A 19287-nucleotide genomic window follows, 5' to 3' on the forward strand; every position below is an offset into this window, starting at 1 on the left:
GGCTTAGAGCTTGTGAGAAGACAGAGTTGAACAAACAGTACCAGGTGTTATTGTAACGTGGTGCCAGAAGCACATTTGCCAAATATGGTAATTCAGGAGAAGGGAAAAAAATCCAAACTGCACATCTAAAGTGAGTAGTTAGGATCATCACAACATGCCAAAACCTAGCCGTAAAGTTACCCAGTCACCTCCCCTCTATCTGTACCTAAGCTGCTGGGCAGGTGAGAACGATTTCAAAGGCTCCTGGAAGCATAACTACTACGTGTTTATTTCAGATGGCGTTCTTAAAAGACTATTTAATGACATGGAAAATTTTCAGTGTCGTATGAAGAGAAAAAAGGTAGTTATTAGAACTTGTAGAAGTTAGAAACACACTAGATTTAAGCATAGCAATGTGGATAGACCCCAGGAACATGGTGTTGGCTAAAAAGGGAAAAGATAAAATATAGCACAAATTCATTATGAAAATTGAAAACACACTTATAGGCATACTGAAATCATACACTGAATATATTAGAGTTGGGGAGGGGAGAGGCAAAAACAAAACAAACAGTAAATCCAGTGAGAGGCCTTTACTAGATCAGAGATGATAATGTACCCTGGATTTTAAGAGATTACTTTAAAAATATAAAATCTTTAAAAAAGCAAGAAAGAAAAATACACTGGAACATTGCTACTCAGGTTTGGCTAAATATTAGAATCACTTGAAGGGTTTTTTTTTTCTTTAATTTTTAAGTACTCTCCATACTCAATGTGGGGCTCGAACTCACAACTCCGAGATCAAAAGTTACACGCCCTTACCCACTGAACCAGACAGGCACCCCCTGAAGAGATTTTTAAAGTCCTGCCGACCAGCCCACATCTCAGATCAATTAAATTACAGTCTCTAGGGGCGCCTGGGTGGCTCAGTTGGTTAAGCGTCCGACTTCAGCTCAGGTCACAATCTCACGCTCCGTCAGTTCGAGCCCCGCGTCAGGCTCTGGGCTGATGGCTCAGAGCCTGAGGCCTGCTTCCGGTTCTGTGTCTCCCTCTCTCTCTGCCCCTCCCCCGTTCATGCTCTGTCTCTCTCTGTCTCAAAATAAATAAATGTTAAAAAAATTTTTTTTTTTTTAAATTACAGTCTCTAGGTCTGGCACCACGCTTGTCTCCTTTAAAACTCCCAAGGCTGGGGCACGTGGGTGACTCAGTTGGTTAAGGGTCCAATTTTGGCTGAGGTCATGATCTTGCAGTTTGTGAGTTGGAGTGAGCCCTATATTGGGCTCTCTGCTGTCAGCGTGGGGCCAGCTCTGGATCCTCTGTCCCCGCCCTCCCAGCCCCTCCTCCACTCATTCATTCTCTCTCTCTCTCTCAAAATAAATAAACTTAATTAAATTTTTAAAAAGCTTCCAAACCTATTTCAATCGGTAGTGAAGGCTAAGGGCACTGCTCTAAAGGGATCCACCTACTTCAATCCATTCACAGTGGATCCTTTGAAGGAAAAAGATTGGAGAAGGAGGATTTGGGTTTGTATGTTTCTCCATTGTTTGAATTTTTACAGCAAATGATACTCTTCTATTTAGTAAGACAGAAAGAACAATAATAAAGATAATAAAGAGATCAGGGAGGACGATACCCTGCCTCCTGGCAAAGACATATTTACCACTGCTTTCCCCGTTACCTACCTTACTTACCTCAGGTGGGCTGCTATACAGTGTTGTGGGGCTTGGATTTAATCCATTTGGCTTTTCCAGCACCACCTGTTCAAAGAAAAATAAAATCGGTAGTTAACACAGCCCAAACAACGAACTTCGAAACATTAATTTCCTAAGATCTCATTCTTAGGAAAAAAAGAAAGAGGTGGGAAAAGACAGAGAAAGAAGGAAGAAGAGGAGGAAGAGGTGATGGAGGAGAAAGAGGAAGAAAAGGAAAGAAAGAGAAACAGAAAACAGCAAGGGAAAAAAAAGACTTCAAGTGCTGGGTGGGAAATGGAGAGGAGAGGTAAGGCGTGGAGAATGTGTATGGCTGTGGAGGCGGGGGGGGGGGGGGGGGCAGTGCTGAAGGGAGCCTTTCAGCCCAATGGAAAACATGCAGGCTGACTCCCAGAAGCCCAGGGGATACAAGCAGCTGCCTGCCACCAACAAGGAGTCTGCCTTGCCCCTTGGGGATCCTGACAAGGTTTGACAAAGCATAAAGCAAAAGGTGAAGTGGGTTTTGCTGCAATTCTTTCCAACCCAAAGCCTGATTATTCATCATACCACCGCTGGTCTGTGCAAACAAGGGCCCTGGACTTTGGGGCCGGTCTCTGAGCAGATCAGATTCCTCAGCCACCTGGCAAAGCACCTCCCAGCAGCCAGATGGGAGCTCAGGCGGGGAAAGTCCTACCTTCAGCCACAGCAAAGTGAATTAGGGGGAATCGCCACACAAGCCTAGTAAGGGCTCACGCCAAAGAGGAACCTTGCTGCCACTAGCTGCCAAATCGCTCAGGGGAACGAGGGCAGGGGCTACTAGAGAAAGACAACTCCTCCCACCCCCACCCCCCGACTCCAGCCAAGTGCAAGTGAAGGAGATATAACTCTGAATCTAAAGGAGGACAAAGGTGAAATGGAAGAGACTGTTCTCCCCTGAGGACCCTTCCAGCCTCCAATTTTAGAAAAGCTGAAAAGCAGGATCCCAGGCTTATCCGTCCGTCCCAAGAAGTACTCTTCAGTAGGTTCGCTATGACATTTACTGGTGACCTTCTGCATCCCAGACACAGGGGTGGGGTGAACCCTAACCTCAAGGAGCTTCTGACGCCGGGGCAAAGACAGCTACTGACACAAATAATGGACCAGGACCGAGACTTCCAATTCACAGCCCGGGTGTTACCCCAATTACGCAAGACCAACTATGAGAAGTTTGGATTTACAGGTAACTGTCTGCTTTGTAAGACTGTACTCCAAAAATACTGATCCCAGAATCCTTACAGAGAAGAGGTTTTGCCAATAACGGTCATTTTGTTCACATGAATTCCACTTTTATGCAGTGTGTGGGAACAAGTATACCTTATACCTAGGCTGACCCATGTCAATGCCAGTGCTCGTCTGCTGGAGAGCCCCAGTAAGGCTGGGAGTGCTCCGAGAAGCCAGCACTGCCTGTATGCCCTCCTTTTCTGGCAGCGGTGGGAGATTCGGCACCCACAGCGTGACCAGCAAAGGGGACTGCCCGGCACAACCTCCTCATTGAGGACCCAACCACTGACCATTTCCTATTACCTGTATCTCCTGTCCTTGGAGAGAGTCTCCTGGATCTCTGTCAAGCTTGCTACTTATGTCCTCCCGCAGCTTCTGTAGGCAGTTCCGGGCCTGGGAAGGGATGGCAAGAAGCCTTAGCTCTGGGACAAGGAAAGAGAGTGGCCCGACTCACCCAGCTTTGTGCCCATCCCTGACCCGTACTCCTGTGAGCCAAGCTCTGGCTGGGGGAAGGAGGGACCCCAGGCAAGTGGGGCTGCAGCACAGTCCCTCCTACACGAGCAGGAAACAAAACCCCATCCCGCTGGAGCTAACACTCTTGCTGCAGAGACACACGACACAAAGGGCAAACAAGTGGAACATGTAATATGTTACATGGTGACAAGTGCCAAGGAGCAGCTGAGGCCAGGGAGAGGGTCAAGAAAAGTTAGGGAAAAGAGACTGTCAGCTTTAGAGAGGAGGCTGGGGTACAATGGGTACAGAGGACATGTGGGAGTTAATAAATACTTGCTGATTCATGGATTGGTTGAGTAACAGGAGGGTCAGAAATGATACCTGACTCAATGGGGGACGGTGGCAGATGGGAGAAGACCAGACCCCACAAAAGGAGGGAGCCAAAAAAATGTGAGCTTCCCACCAAGGGAGAGGTGCCCACCTCCTGGATATACTGCACCTCACTCTTCAGCTGGTTGATGTTTTTCTCATGGATCATCTTATCTCCAGCCCTCCCCTTCAGGTACACCTTCAACAAGGAGAACAACACTACTGATTAAGAAAGCTCCTTATAAGTTAATTCCACCTAGGCAGGCTCATCCACTGGTAAAGGTAAAACACTACTGCCTTCTGGGTGGCACTTGGAGGATTCAGATCAGAAGGCTTAGAACTAGCTAGGCTTGCTCTTTGACCTATCAAATCTACTCCTGGAACTTTATCCTAATGAAATAAATTTAGCCAAACTGACATAAGCCCTCACACGTACATGTAAATTCATGCAAAGAAGTTGTAACAAGGGATTTACACATTTTTCTCTATACATGCTTGAATCTTTTACAGTCAAGAAAATATTTATTGGGACACCTGGGTGGCTCAGTTGGTTAAGCTGAAGCGTCTGACTCTTGATTTAGGCTCAGGTCATGATCTCATGGTTGTGGGATCAAGCCCCAAATCAGGCTTCTTGCTGACAGCATGGAACCTGCTTGGAATTCTCTCTCTTCCTCTCTCTGCCCCTCCCTCTGCTCACACATGCACGTGTGTTCACACATGTAAACTTGCTCTCTCTCTCTCTCAAAATAAACTTTAAAAAAAAGTTTAAAAATATTTATTACCTGTATTATAAAACACATACACAATTTAGTAACAGATGTTCAGCAAAATATTCTTTATAACTGCAAAAATGAAATAGGCATAATGTCCAACAATGAGGGATTACTTACATAAATTATGGTATGTCTATAACAGAACACTGTGCAGTCATGAGAATACTAGACACTTACATTTATGGACACAGAAGATTTATAAACCAACATTAAAGTGTAGGGGCACAAGCAAATTGTAGAATAGAGGGTATATAATATGATCTAACTTTTGAAAAAATACATATGTGTAGGAAAATGTTTGGGAGGATACACAATAAAGTATTAAAAACAATGATTACATTGACAGAATTATAGGGTAGTTTTGCTTTCTTTAAGGGCCATTAAATGACTTTGAATAAGAAACAGAAATTAAAGGCATCTGGATTGAAAAGAAAGAGGAAAAATCACCATTTGCAGAAGTGATCATGTATATAAAAATACCCTAAGGAGTCCACTAAAAAATTATCAGAGATTGTAGCAAGGTTGTAGGATGTAAGATCAATATACAAAAAATAGTTGTATTTCTATACATTAGCAATGAACAATCCAAAATGAAATATAAAACCAATTCTATTTACAAGAGCAACAAAAAGGAAAAACACTTAGAAATTAACAAAGTTCTAGACTTGAATTCTGAAAATTACAGAACATTGTTAAAAAAATGAACAAACATCCCATTTTCATGGATTGGAAGACTTAATATTGTTAAGACGGCAATACTCCCCAAATCAATCTACAGATTCAACACAATTCTTATCAAATCCATGCTAGCTTCTTTGCAGAAACTGACAAACTGATCTTAAAATTCATATGGAAATACAAAGGACCCTGAGTCCCTAAAACAATCTTGAAATATAAATCTCAACAATATAGTAACAAAATGTTAACAAAAATAACAAAGCTACAGCCAGTAATCAAGACAGTGTGGAACTGGCATAAGGAGAGACATAATTCAATGGAATACAAATGAGAGTCCAGAAACAATAATACAATAAAAATACACTAAACTAACTTTTGACAGGGTGCCAAGACAATTCAATGGGGGAAAAGAACAGTCTTTTCAACAAATGATGTTGCTATAAATGGATATCCACATGTAAAAGAATGAAACTGGATGCCTTCCTTATACCATATACAAAAATTAGCCCAAAATGGATCATAGACCTATCTGTAAGAGCTAAAACTATAACTCTTTGAAGAAAATATAGAAATAAATCTTTGTGACCTTGGGCTAGGCAAAACCTTCTTAGATAAGACACTAGAAGGACAACAAAAGAAAAATATATATAAATTGGATTTCATCAAATTAAGAACTTTTGTTTCAAAGGACACTATTTAGAAAGTAAAAAACAAAATACAGAAAGGACAAAATTTTGTAAAATATTTCCAAATCATATATCTAATATGGGTCTAATTACTATCCAGAACATATAAGGAACCCTTATATCTCAAAAATTAAAATCATCTTTTTGGTAAATTTAATTAATCATCAAGAGTAATTCTTTTGGGGTGCTGGGTGGCTCAGTCAGTTAAGCACCTGACTTTGGCTGAGGTCATAATCTCTCTGTTCATGGGTTCAAGCCCCACGCCAGGCTCTGTGCTGACAGCTCAGAGCCTGGAGGCTGTTTGGGATTCTGTGTCTCCCTCTTTCTCTGCCTCTCCCCACCCCTCTCAAAAAAAAAAAAAAAATCAACATTAAAAATTTTTTTTTTAAAGAAGAGTAATTCTTTTGGACTATTTACTGCTATTTTAAAATTCAAATATAGGGGCACCTGGGTGGCTCAGTGAGTTGAGCATCCGACTTCAGCTCAGGTCATGATCTCATGGTTCATGAGTTTGAGCCCCACGGGGGGCTAGCTATTGTCGGCGCAGAACCCTCTCACTGTACCCCTCCCCTGCTTGCACTCTGTCTCAAAAATAAATAAACATTGGGGTGCTTGGGTGGCTCAGCTGGTTGAGCATCCAACTTCGGCTCAGGTCATGATCTCACTGTTTGTGAGTTCAAGCCCTGCGTCGGGTCGGGCTCTGTGCTGACAGCTCAGAGCCTGGAGCCTGCTTCAGATTCTGTCTCCTTCTCTCTCTGCCCCTCCCACTTGTGCTCTGTCTCTCAAAAATAAATAAATGTAAAAAAAAACAAAAAACAAACAAAAAAAAAAAAAACCTTAAAATAAATAAATAAATAAATAAACATTATTTATTTATTTATTTTTAAATTTCAAATACAGCAAAAATAACACCATGGAGAAAGTGTGGTCACATTCATCCGTTATACCTACATATAAACTCTCAAAACACAATTGAATTGAGCCTGATGCGAGGCTCAATCTCACAAACCATGAGATCATTACCTAAGGTGAAATCAGGAGTTGGGTGCTTAACAGACTGACCCACCCAGGCGCCCCTCAAAGAGCTTTAAAAAAGAAATAATGACGGGCTCCTGGGTGGCTCAGTTGGTTAAGCGTCCGACTTCGGCTCAGGTCATGATCTCGCGGTCCGTGGGTTCAAGCCCCGCGTCGGGCTCTGTGCTGACAGCTCAGAGCCTGGAGCCTGTTTCAGATTCTGTGTCTCCCTCTTTCTCTGACCCTCCCCTGTTCATGCTCTCTCTCTGTATCAAAAATAAATAAATGTTAAAAAAAAGAAATAATGAACATTCTTTTATTTAAAAAAAGCTCCATAAACACACCTCCCACCTGACTCCACAAACTCCAGCAGCTAAATATGGCCAGTGGGATAGGCACCTAGGAAGATCACCACATCCATTTTCATGCCCGGGTCTGGACTGCACCAAAGTCACTACAGACTGACTGTGGTCTCCTGGTGTTAATTAAGATCTTTTCAGGAAATGACCAGGAACTCGCATTACAGGTCTGGTTCTTCCAAGTCAAACCACAATGTCCCTGTGGCAAAGTCAGCTGCCGCCTGTCACATGCCTGTAAGGAGAAAGAGGGGAGGGAGGAACAGTGGAAGTGAGCAAAGTTTACCTTAATGATCTCCTCGTGTCCATCATTGGACTTCACCAGTTCTGAGGCCAACGAATGGCTGGTTGAGCGGCCAGACACCATGGCAAAAGTCCTCCTACCCGCCTGTCAAAGAGAAAGAGAGAGAGAAATGGCTCAGAAATCATGACAAGCCCAGAACTTCTTCTGTCCCTTGACCAATGCAGAACACCTGCTCCTCGAAAGATTTAAAGGGTTAGTCTGATTTTCCCTCCAAAAACTCATTTCAACCTCTACCAGAAGCCACACAGCAGCAACACCGGACAGGGAAAATTAGCAGAAATTGCAGGTTAGTTTTACTTTTAGTGGGGCCTCCCCACCCCCAAAGCAGTGCACAAGGCTGAGGTCAGGGGGTGTGTCTGATAGGAAGTGACCCTGAGCAGCAGCAGGGATGGCTCCAGACAGCACTGTAAGGCGTCAGCAGCAAGGAGGGAGAACTGGCTGAGGGGAAGAGGCCTCACCCCACCAGAAACCTCGATACCTTCTCGGCTATGTGTTCAAGTTCATCTCCTGTCAGTTCACTCTGTAGAGTCAGCCTTAGAATGTCCACGCACCCCTAATAATGACAATGACAGCAACAATCACCCCTTACCTTTACAGTCCACTACCGGTACCAGTGCACTTTTGCCAGTCCTGTGGGGTGGTCCTTATTATCATCATTTAACAGATAAGAAAAGCTGACGTCTGAAAAGGTGACATTAGCTTGCCCAATATCCGTCATTCCTGGGTGGCAGGAGGTCTCGGGATCCTCTGACAGTGCTCTTTACACCACACCAGAGACTATTGCTCTGTGTAGCTCCAGAGGGGCTAGCCACCTTGGTCCTTACATTACAGGAAGCACATTACGTGGATTCCCCTCTCCCCAGCCTTGAAGAGGGGGATGCCCTCATCCCCAGTGTAGGGTTCCTGCACCTGACAGGCAACCAGGAGTTACCGATGCACTTCACAAGACTGGGATATCCTTCCTGAACCAAACTATAGGACAGTACTTGAATCCAAACCCCTACTTCTCTAAGGCATACAGAAATTATCCAAATGAAAGAAGGCAAGACAATAGGTACTTATCTATAGATGAGCCTAATTTCAAAGGAAGAAGCACATTTTCTTTCCTAACTCAAAGAAGGTTTAAAAAACACACTGTGAGGGGTACCTGGGTGGCTCAGTCGGTTGAGCGTCCGACTTCGGCTCTGGTCATGATCTCACAGTTCATGGGTTAGAGCCCCGCATCGGGCTCTGTGCTGACAGCTCAGAGTCTGGAGCCTACTTTGGATTCTGTGTCTCCCCCTCTCTCTGCTCCTATCCCACTCGTGCTCTGCCCCTCTCCCACTTGTGCTCTCTCTCGGTCTCAAAAATAAACATAAAAAAATTTTTTTAATTAAAAAAAATACACTGTGACTGACACACACACACACACACACACACACACACACACACACACAGTGGAGAAAATAGAACACATTGAGGGGGAAATCATATGGTAAAAGGAAAAAGTGGGGCTGGAGATTTGGAGAGATAACATTGAGGGAAGATAAGCAGGGCAGGGAGAACCAAACTCTACCAATAACCTGTGTTATGTGTAGAGTTGGACAAGAGGTTTAGGTACACTGGGCCTCTGGCTTGCACCAGAAAAATAATGGGTTGTACTAAGTATCTCTAAGGCTCCTTCCAGCTTTAACACTATGAGAGCATAAAAAGGGAATATGTGCTTCTCCCAGGCAATGAAGGGAAGATGGATGCTGAACTACCCAAGGACAAAAGTGACCTTGAGGTCCAGGAGTATAAATGCCATCTTACCCTTAACAGGTTTTAAGGAACTCTCCTAATATTCCAAATGGCTGTTGGAAGGAGCAGGAAGAAAAGAATGTGTCCCACCCAGGGAGTTGTGAGAAGGTTCTCTGGGAAGGGAACAGTCCTTCCTAAATAAGGAAAAGAACTTGGTGGAAAAGAAATCAGACTCTGTGGTCAGATACTTAACTCTCAAAGACCGCACTGTAAAATGGCAACATTACCATCCGACATGGGGGCTTTTCGTTGAAGATCAACGGAAAGTGTCTGGAAGTCTCTGCCACATAAAAGAGAGGTACTCAAATATTAGCCTCCTCCCACTTCTTGGAATGAACCCAAATTTGGGACAGGTGGAAGACACTCCCACATGGCCCTTCACCCTCCCTAACTCTGGCAATGTAGCTGGTTTTACAAAACACTCAATTCCTACCAAATACAAGAGAGATCCCCAGTGGGGGGCGGGGGGGGGAGGAGGCGTTCAGGCCCTCCAGAGTCTGGGTCAACTCACTTCTGTTACTGCTCCTCATTGCTCCCTGTCCAATACCTCCCAGGCTTTCCCACCTTTGCCTTACATGTCCTTAATGTCCTTAAATGTCCTTAAATGTCCTTTCTTCCCATTGGGCATCTTTAAGGCCCTCAAAAGTTCACATTCAAATGCCACATTTGTGACACGTCCCTACATCCTGTGGGAAACATACCCTCACCTCCTTGAGCTCCCTTGGCATCACAGGGCCTCCTATGGTACCTGCCTCTCAGCTACTTATGTTCCACGAGGAATTGCCCTTTCTGTTAACTCACATGGGCTGCTGTGCCACAGCCCTCTACCCGGGTTAAGTATTTTCTGAACAAATACGAGTGCTCCATGATATAGATATCATTCAATGTAATGTTCAAGAGAACATTACACCAGAAAGAAGAGGAAAGGATTTCAAAATAGCCAGAGCGGCTGCCAACTCTTCTCCCCAGGACACAGACGTGCACTTTGGTTAAAACAACATCCTTCCATACCTGGAGGCAGTTGGGGAAAGCTGGGGCATCCCTCAGCCAAAATAAAGGAGTTATCAGCCAATGAAGATCATCAAGTCTAGTTTATTGTATGGACCCAGGCATTCTAATTGGAAGAACATGGACAACCAGGCTAGATGGGGGCAATGAGGGATCATCTCATCCATACATGTCATCAGAATCCCAGATGGACAGGAAAAAGTGGGAAACTTGCAAAAGTACTAAAAAAAATAATGTCTGAAAACTTTCCAAATTTTACAAAAGACATAAACCCAGAGATTCAAGGAGCAAATCCCAAATAGGATAAACCCCCAAATCATGCCAAAACACATAATTAAATGTCTGATAACTAAAAACAAAGAAAAACATCTTTTCACATCAGAGAAAAATGATAAGTTACCTATACAGGGGAAGCACTTTCATTAAACAGCAGATTTTTCATCAGAAGCTAGGAAGGCCAGGATGAAATGGCACATTATTTTCAAGTGCTGAAAAAAACCTCTTAATCAATAATCCTATGACCAAAAAACATTCTCCTTCAGGAATAAGGGGGTAAATTAAGATGTCCTCATGTAAAGAAAAACTAAGAATTTCTTACCAATACAGCTACATTAAAAAGGCTGTAAAAGATCTTTAAACAGAAAGGAAACAATATGAAAGGAACCTTAGAACATTAGAAAGATAGAAACAACATGGATAGAGATGCCTGGGTGGCTCACTCAGTTAAGCTTCTGACTCTTGATCTTAGCTCAGATCATGATCTCGGCTCAGATCATGATCTAATGGTTTGTGAGCTCCACACTGAAGCATGGAGCCTGTTTGGGATTCTCTCTCTCCCTGTCCCTTGCTCGTGTGTGCACACGCTCTCTCTCTCTCAAAATAAATAAATAAACTTTTAAAAAAAAGAAACAACATGGAAAACAAAAATATTGATAAATACATTAGGCTTTCTCTTTACTCTTGGGTAATCTAAAGTATATTTGATGGTTGAAGCTAAAATTAGAACACTGCCTGATTTGGTTCTAAGTATACACAGAGGAAATACTTTATTTATTTATTTATTTATTTATTTATTTATTTATGAGAGAGAAAGACAGAGACAGAGACACCACGTGCACAAGTGGGGTAGGGGCAAAGTAAGAAGGAGACACAGAATCTGAAGCAGGCTCTAGGCTCTGAGCTGTTAGAGCAGAGTCCAACGTGGGGCTCAAACTCACTAACTATGAGCTCATGACCTGAGCCAGAGTCAGACACTTAACCAACTGAGCCACGAGGTGCCCCGGAAATATTTAATTATATTATGAATGGGAGAGGATAAAGGGATGTAAAGGAAGGTAAGGTGTCTATACTTCATTCAAACTGGTAAAATGACAACACCAGTAGACCATGATAAGTTATATTTATACAAATGTAATACCTAGAGCAATCACTAAAAATCTATACAAAGGGATAACATTCAAAAATCCAAATGAGGGGCGCCTGGGTGGCGCAGTCGGTTGAGCGTCCGACTTCAGCCAGGTCACGATCTCGCGGTCTGTGAGTTCGAGCCCCGCGTCAGGCTCTGGGCTGATGGCTCGGAGCCTGGAGCCTGTTTCCGATTCTGTGTCTCCCTCTCTCTCTGCCCCTCCCCTGTTCATGCTCTGTCTCTCTCTGTCCCAAAAATAAATAAAAAACGTTGAAAAAAAAAAAATTAAAAAAAAAAAAAAATCCAAATGAATCAAAATGGAATCCTAAAAGGCTTTCAAGTAACCCACAGGAAGGGAGAGAAAAAAAAAACAGATTAATGAAAAATAGAGAACAAAAACCAAAAATAAAATGGCAGACTTACCAATAATTGCATTAAATGTAAGTGGTCTAAATATACCAATTAAAAAACAGAGATTGGCAGAGTTGATTAAAGAACATGAATCAGGGGTGCCTGAGTGGCTCAGTCAGTTGAGCGTCTGACTCTTGGTTTTGGTTCAGGTCATGGTATCAAGCCCCACGTCAGGCTCTGGGTGGGCCATGGAGCCTGCTTAACATTCTCTCTCTCACTCCCTCTGTCCCTGTACCTTACTCATGTGTTCGCTCTCTCAAAAAAAAAAAAAAAAAAAAAGTGAAAAAAAAATCCATGAATCAATACATGCTGTCTACAAGAAACATATTTAAACATAACCATATAGGTAAGTTAAAAGTAAAAGGATGGGAAAAGGTATATTATACAAACATTAATTAAAGGAAAGCAAAAGTGGCTACATTAATATCAGATAAAGTAAACTTCAGAGCAAAGAGAATTACCAGAGATATTATATTACCAGATATATTACCAGATAGATATTATATTACCAGAGATATTATATCATGTAAAAGTGTCAATCCACAAAGAAGACATAGCAACCCCAAATGGATATGCACCAAACAACAAAGCTGCAAAATACGTGAAGCAAAAACTAAAGAGCTGAGGGTGCCTGGCTGGCTCAGTCAGAATAATGTGCAACTCTTGATCTCGGGGTTGTGAGTTTGAGCCCCACATTAGGTGAAGAGATTACTTAAAAATAAAATCTTATTTAAAAAAAAAAAAAAACCCAAAGAACTGAAAGGAGAAATACACAAATACACAATTAAATATATTTTTAAATTTTTATTATTTTTTTTTATTTGAGAGAGAGAGAGAGAGAGAGAGAGTGAGAGCGAGCATGCATAAGGAGAGGAGAGGGGCAGAGAGGGAGAGAGAATCCCAAGCAGGCTCCATGCTCAGCTCGGAGCCCAACATGGGGCTTGATCCCACAACCCTGGGATCATGACTTGAGTGGAAATCAAGAGTCGAACACTCAACCAACTGAGCCACCACCCAGGCATTCCCTTCTTTTTTTTTTTTTTTAACAAACCCACAATTATACTTGGAGACTTCTTCAACACCTGTCTCTGAGAAATTAATAAAACTAGACAAAAATCTAACAGGATCTAATCAACAGTTATGGAACACTCCCCTCAATAGCAGAGTATACATTCTTTGCATGTACCTATAGAACATAAAGATAGACAATAATTTGGGCCATAAAACAAACCAACAAACTTGAAAGAACTGAAATCATTTAGAGCATGTTATCCGACCACAATGAAATCAAATGAGAAATAATAGAAAGAGGGGCGCTTGGGGGGCTCAGTTGATTGAGTATCTGACTTCAGCTCAGGTCATGATCTGACAGTTCATGAGCTTGAAGCTCCCACTCAGCTCACTGCTGTCAGCACAGAGCCCACTTCAGATCTTCTGTTCCCCCCTCTCCCTGCCCCTCCCCCACTTGCACACATGTGCACTCTCTCTCTCTGTCAAAACTAAATAAAACATTTTTTAAAAGAGAGAAATAACAGAAAGATAAAAGGAAAATTTCTAAACACTAAGAAGCTAAACAACATGAAGAGCTGGTTCTTTGAAAAGATCATTGAAATTGATAAACCTCTAGCATGATATCAAAAGCATGAGGTAATACTATGAACAACACTACGAACAACTCTACAAACAACACCATAAACAACTCTATAAGCACTATGAACAACTCTATGAACAATACCACGAACAACTCTACAAACAACACCGCAAACAACTCTATGAACACAATGAACAACTCTATGAACAACTACAAACACTACAAACAGCTCTATGAACAACACCGTGAACAACTCTAAGAATACTATGAACAACACTATGAATAACTCTATGAACAACACCATGAACACTATGAACAACTCTACGAACACTATGCACAACTCTATGAACAAGACTGCAAACAACACAATGAACAACACTAAAACAACTATGAACATAAATTTGACAATTTGGACAAAATGGCCCAATTCCTCAAAAAACACAAACTAACACAAATTACCTAATATAAAATAGGTAATATGAATAGCCTTGTAACTTTAAGGAAATTAAATTCATCGTTTTAAATTTTTTAGAGAATTTTTTTTAACGTTTATTTATTATTGAGAGACAGAGTGTGAGCAGGGGAGGGGCTGAGAGAGAGGGAGACACAGAATCCAAAGTAGGCCCCAGGCTCTGAGCTGTCAGCACAGAGCCCAATGCAGGGCTCAAATTCACAAACCGTGAGATCATGACCTGAGCTGAAGTCGGACGGTTAACCGACTGAGCCACCCAGGTGCCCCTTTTTTAAATTTTTTAAAAAAGAAATACCCAGACCCAGGTGCTTCCACTAGAGAATTCTACCAAATATGTAAAAAATTAGCACTAATTCTACATAATCTCTTTTCAGATTAAAAAAGACTTTATTAAAAATGTATTTATTCAGAGAGAGAGAGTGTGCAAGTGTGTGTGAGAATGAGAGGGGCAGAGAGAGACAGAGAGACAGAGAGAGAGAGAGAGAGAGAGAGAGAGAGAGAGAGAATCCCCAACAGGGTCCACACCACCAGTGCACAGCCTGATATGAGGCTCAATCCCCTGAACCGTGAGATCATGACCTGAGCCAAAATCAAGAGTTGGATGCTCAACAGACTGAGCCACACAGGCGCCCATAATCTCAACCAGAAAACAGAAGAGGAGAAAACCCTTTCCAATTCAGTTCATGAAGCTGGTCTTACTCTGGTACCAAAACCAGACAAAGACCATTTTATTATTATGTGTTTCTTTGTTTTATTTAGTTTGAGAGAGACAGAGAGTGAGCATGTGAGCAGGGGAAAAGGATGGCAGGGGGGATAGAGAAAGAGGAAGAGGGAGAGGGAGGGACGGAGGAAGAGGGAGAGGGAGGGACGGAGGAAGAGGGAGAGGGAGGGACGGAGGGAGAGGGAGAGGGAGGGACGGAGGGAGAGGGAGAGGGAGAGGGAGGGAGAGAGAGAGAGAGAGAGAGAGAGAGAGAGAGAGAGAGAGAATCTCAAGCAGGTTCACACGGACAACACAGGGCTAGATCCCACGACCCTGGGATCATGACCTGAGCCAAAATCGAGTCGGACACTCAACTGACTGAGTCACCCAGGTGGCCCAACAAAATTTTTTTTTTTAAAGACAGAAAAGAAAACACTACAGACTAATATCTCTCATGAACATAAAAAATTCTATTTTCTTTTCTTTTTTTAATGTTTATTTAATTTTGAGAGAGAGAGAGAGAAACAGTGTGAGTGGGCAAGGGGCAGATTCTTTTTCCCTTTAATATTTCATCTTTAATTTCCATCACACTAAACAGTCTTCAAAATTGGCTTTTAATGGCCACCAGTACTCCATTGAATAGATTAAACTAATTAAACTTAGGTATTCAACCTAAGCCCCTTTCCCTGCTCTCCCTTTTGTAGATTACTGTCAAATTCTCTTTTTATTTCTTATATATTTATTTTTGTATTTTAGAAAATATATTTATTTTGACAGAATGAGATGATATACAACAGTGCCTAGATCACCCCCAAATTTACTGCCTGGTCCATGACCCCTCAAGCCCAACTGACTTTCTCTCTTCTTTGCAGAAAAAGAATCGTATTTGGAACAGTTAGACCTGGGCTCAAACACTGACTCTGGCTTTTATTTGTTGTGTGTATTGATTTATTCTCCCTTAGCCTTAGTGTATTCATTGGTAAGATGGACAGTATTATGCTTAAGTGAAAACACAGTGACTAAAACATGTAGATACACAAAAGTGTCAGTTCCTCAAAATTTGACATAATGCTCCTCTTCAAAATATTTTCCATAAGCATACGCTAATAAGTTAAAGTACAACTTCTACCTTGCACTGTATACAAGTGTCAGTTTCAAGTGGATTGCAGATTTAAATGTAAAGAGCAAAACTAAAATTTTGCAAAGGCAAACCTTTTTAATGTTTATTTCTTTTTGAGAGTGAGAGAGACACAGAATAAGAGGATATCCAAATGGTCAATAAACATATGAAAAGGGTTCTGTCTCATCAGTCATCATCAACAAAGAATTAGAAATTAAAATCACAAGGCAATAATACTACAAAATACCCATCAGAATGACTACAAATGAAAATAAAAAATAAACATTGGGGGCTATGGAACAGAACTCTTATACACTGATGGCAGGATTGCTCATTACCATAATCTCTTTGGAAATATCTACCAAAGATGAACATTTGCAAACCCTATAATTCCTAGTTATCTACCCAACAGAAATGCATACCTATGTTCCCCCCACCACCCGCCCAAAAAAATTCTCATAAAAAAATGATGCTAGAATGTTCACAGTAGCATTTTTCATAGTAGCCCCAAATTAGAAATTATCCAAATGTTCAAGAATACAATGAATAGGGGCACCTAGCTCAGTTGTAGGGCACGCAACTTTTTTTTTTTCTTTTGAGAGAGAGAGAGCGAGACAGCATGTGAAAGCAAGGGAGCAGGGGAGGGGCAGAGGGAGAGAATCTTAAGCAGGGTCCAAGCTCAGCACAGAGCCTGATACACATAGGGCTTCACGGTGGGGGGTATGGGGTGGGGACTCGATCTCATGACTGAAAGATCATGACCTGAGCTGAAATCAAGAGTAAGCCACTCAGGCACCCCAGGGCATGCAACTGTTAACCTCAGGGTCGTGAGTTTGGGCCCCATGAAGGTATAGAGATTATAAACATACATATATAAAACCACATTTTATTTTTAAGATTTTATTTATTTTTATTTTTTTGAGGAGGGGGCGGGCAGAGAGAAAGGGAGAGAGAACCTCAAGAAGGCTCCATGCTCAGTACAGAGCCTGAGGTGAAGCTTGATCCCACGACCCTGGAATCATGACCTGAGCAAAAAATCAAGAGTTGGATGCTTAATTGACTGAGCCACCCAGGCGCCCCTAAAGATTTTAAAGTAATCTTTACACCCAAAGTGGGGCCAGAACTCACAACCCCGAGATCAAGAGTCACATGCTTTTCTGATGAAGCCTGCCAGGCACCCTTAAAACCACATTTAAAAAAAAAAAAAAAAAAGTAGAATGGACAAATTAATTGTGGTATAGTCATGCAATGGAACAGTATATAGCCATGAAAAAGAATGAACTACTGTACATGCAATATGGATAAATGTCACAGAAATGTTAAGCAAAAGAATTCCAACACAAAATGTGTTCCACTTATAAATGATTCCACTTATATAAAAAGTATCAAAACAAGCAAACCTAATATATGCTTTAGAAGTCACAGTAGTGGTTACCCCCAAAGGATGGGGGTAGGTAACAACTAGAAGGGGGAAATGACTAGAAGCAGGAGCTTCTGTGGTGCTGGTAATGATTTGTTTCTTGATCTGAATGTGGGATAAAGGAATGTGTTCAGTTTGTGATATTACTTGACTGTACATTTATGATCTATGCACTTTTCTGTATATATGTCATCATTAAATAAAATCTTTAAAAAGGATTAAAACTCCTCATGGTATTAAATCCCCTCAGGATTAGGCCTATCATTATCTATACCACATAACATGTGGACATCGCCCACTATCCTACCTGTACCCTACACTCTGATTATCCCAAACTTTCCTGATCCAGTTGTATCCAAATCTACATCTCTTTTGTTGACGAGTCTTCCAATGTAATACATGTTTCACCACCCCATAAATGCACATGTTGTTTTCTCTTTCCAGGTCCCTTCCCCTCCCTTTCCTCTTTGGAGAATTCCCAGCCCGGGCATCCTTTCTCTAAGGGTTTTACCCCAGCACTCCTCAGTCAGAGCCTCTCCCTGCACCCACTGCACCCTATACTACACTATAACACTGACCTCATTTCTTTATAACTACTTATTTATGCAACTTCCCCAGTAAAATCATAAGCTCCTTGAAGACATGGCTAGCTTATTTAGCACAGTGCCTGGCTTAGAGTAGGTTCTCAAAAAATACACACTGAGGAGTGCCTGCGTGGCTCAGTCGGTTAAGCATCGACTCTTGAGTTTAGCTCAGGTCATGATCTCACAGTTTATGAGTTTGAGTCCATCGGGCCCTGTGCTGATAGCACAGAGCCTGCTTGAGATTCAATGTAGCCAGTCCAAATAGAGATGTTCTGTACAAAGACACAGTACATAAAGATCAAATAATTTCTTTTTATGCTGATCACTTGTTGGAAGGATAACCTTTGCCTATACTGGGCTAGACAAAATCTATTATTCGAAAAAAATTTTAATGTAAAATTTAAAAATACAGGAAAGATGCTCAACCTCACCAGTAATCAGGGAAATGTAAGTTAAAACAATGAGTTATCGGGACACCTAGTCGGCTTAGTTGATTAAGAATCTGACTTCGGCTCAGGTCATGATCTCTCGGTTTGTGAGGTGGAGCCCCCAGTCAGGCTCTGTGCTGACAGCTCAGAACCTGGAGCCTGCTTCTGATTCTGTGTCTCCTCCTCTCTCTGCCCCTCCCCTGCTTGCCCTCTGTTTCTCTCTGTCTCTCTCTCTCTCAGAAATAAACACTTAAAAAATTTTTTAAAAACAAACAAAACAATGAGTTATCTTTGGAGAGAATTTCATTAGACTCACATATTTAAGAAGGGTGAGAGGAAGCATGCAGAGGTATTGTTCATGCCAGCATTGTTTGTAATGGCTAACCACTGACAACAGCCCAGATGGTCCACTGATAAGAACATGGATGAATAAACTCTGGCGTATTAGAACAATGAACTAGTATTCAGTTGTGAAAATAACTGAACTACAGCTTCATGCATCGACATGAATGAATGATGCATGAATCTCCAAATTAATGTAAGTTTAAAATTAAGCTACAGAAGGAGCACCTGACTGGCTCAGTCGGAGGAGCACAGGAGTCTTGATGTTAGAGTCATGAGTTCAAGCCCCACACTGGGTGTAGATACTTTAAATAAATAAATAAATAAACAAACAAACAAACAAACAAACAAACTTAAGGGATGCCTGGGTGGCTCAGTTGGTTAAGCAACCGATTCTTGATTTCGGCTTACGTCATGATTTCACGGTTAATGAGATTGAGCCCTGTGATGGGCTCGTGGAGGCTGCT

At 41.9% G+C, this 19287-nt stretch overlaps 1 protein-coding gene across 8 annotated transcripts in view; it reads right to left on the reverse strand.

The window, feature by feature from the left end:
- TUFT1 (tuftelin 1) overlaps positions 1-19287 on the reverse strand; it is a 49352-nt gene that overhangs the window by 19368 nt on the left and 10697 nt on the right. For 2 of the 8 annotated variants that reach the window (XM_060622807.2, XM_060622803.2), the window contains exons 2-6: positions 8039-8113; positions 7543-7644; positions 3862-3948; positions 3231-3320; positions 1662-1736 (exon numbers count right to left, since the gene is read on the reverse strand). In XM_060622807.2, coding sequence (XP_060478790.1) covers positions 1662-1736; positions 3231-3320; positions 3862-3948; positions 7543-7644; positions 8039-8113 — 429 coding nt within the window. The remainder of the gene's footprint in view (positions 1-1661; positions 1737-3230; positions 3321-3861; positions 3949-7542; positions 7645-8038; positions 8114-19287) is intronic. The other 6 variants (XM_060622806.2, XM_060622804.2, XM_060622809.2 and 3 more) reach the window with 6 other exon arrangements.

Source organism: Panthera onca, chromosome C1, assembly GCF_046562875.1.
Source record: "Panthera onca isolate mPanOnc1 chromosome C1, mPanOnc1 haplotype 2, whole genome shotgun sequence".
NCBI lineage: Eukaryota > Metazoa > Chordata > Mammalia > Carnivora > Felidae > Panthera > Panthera onca.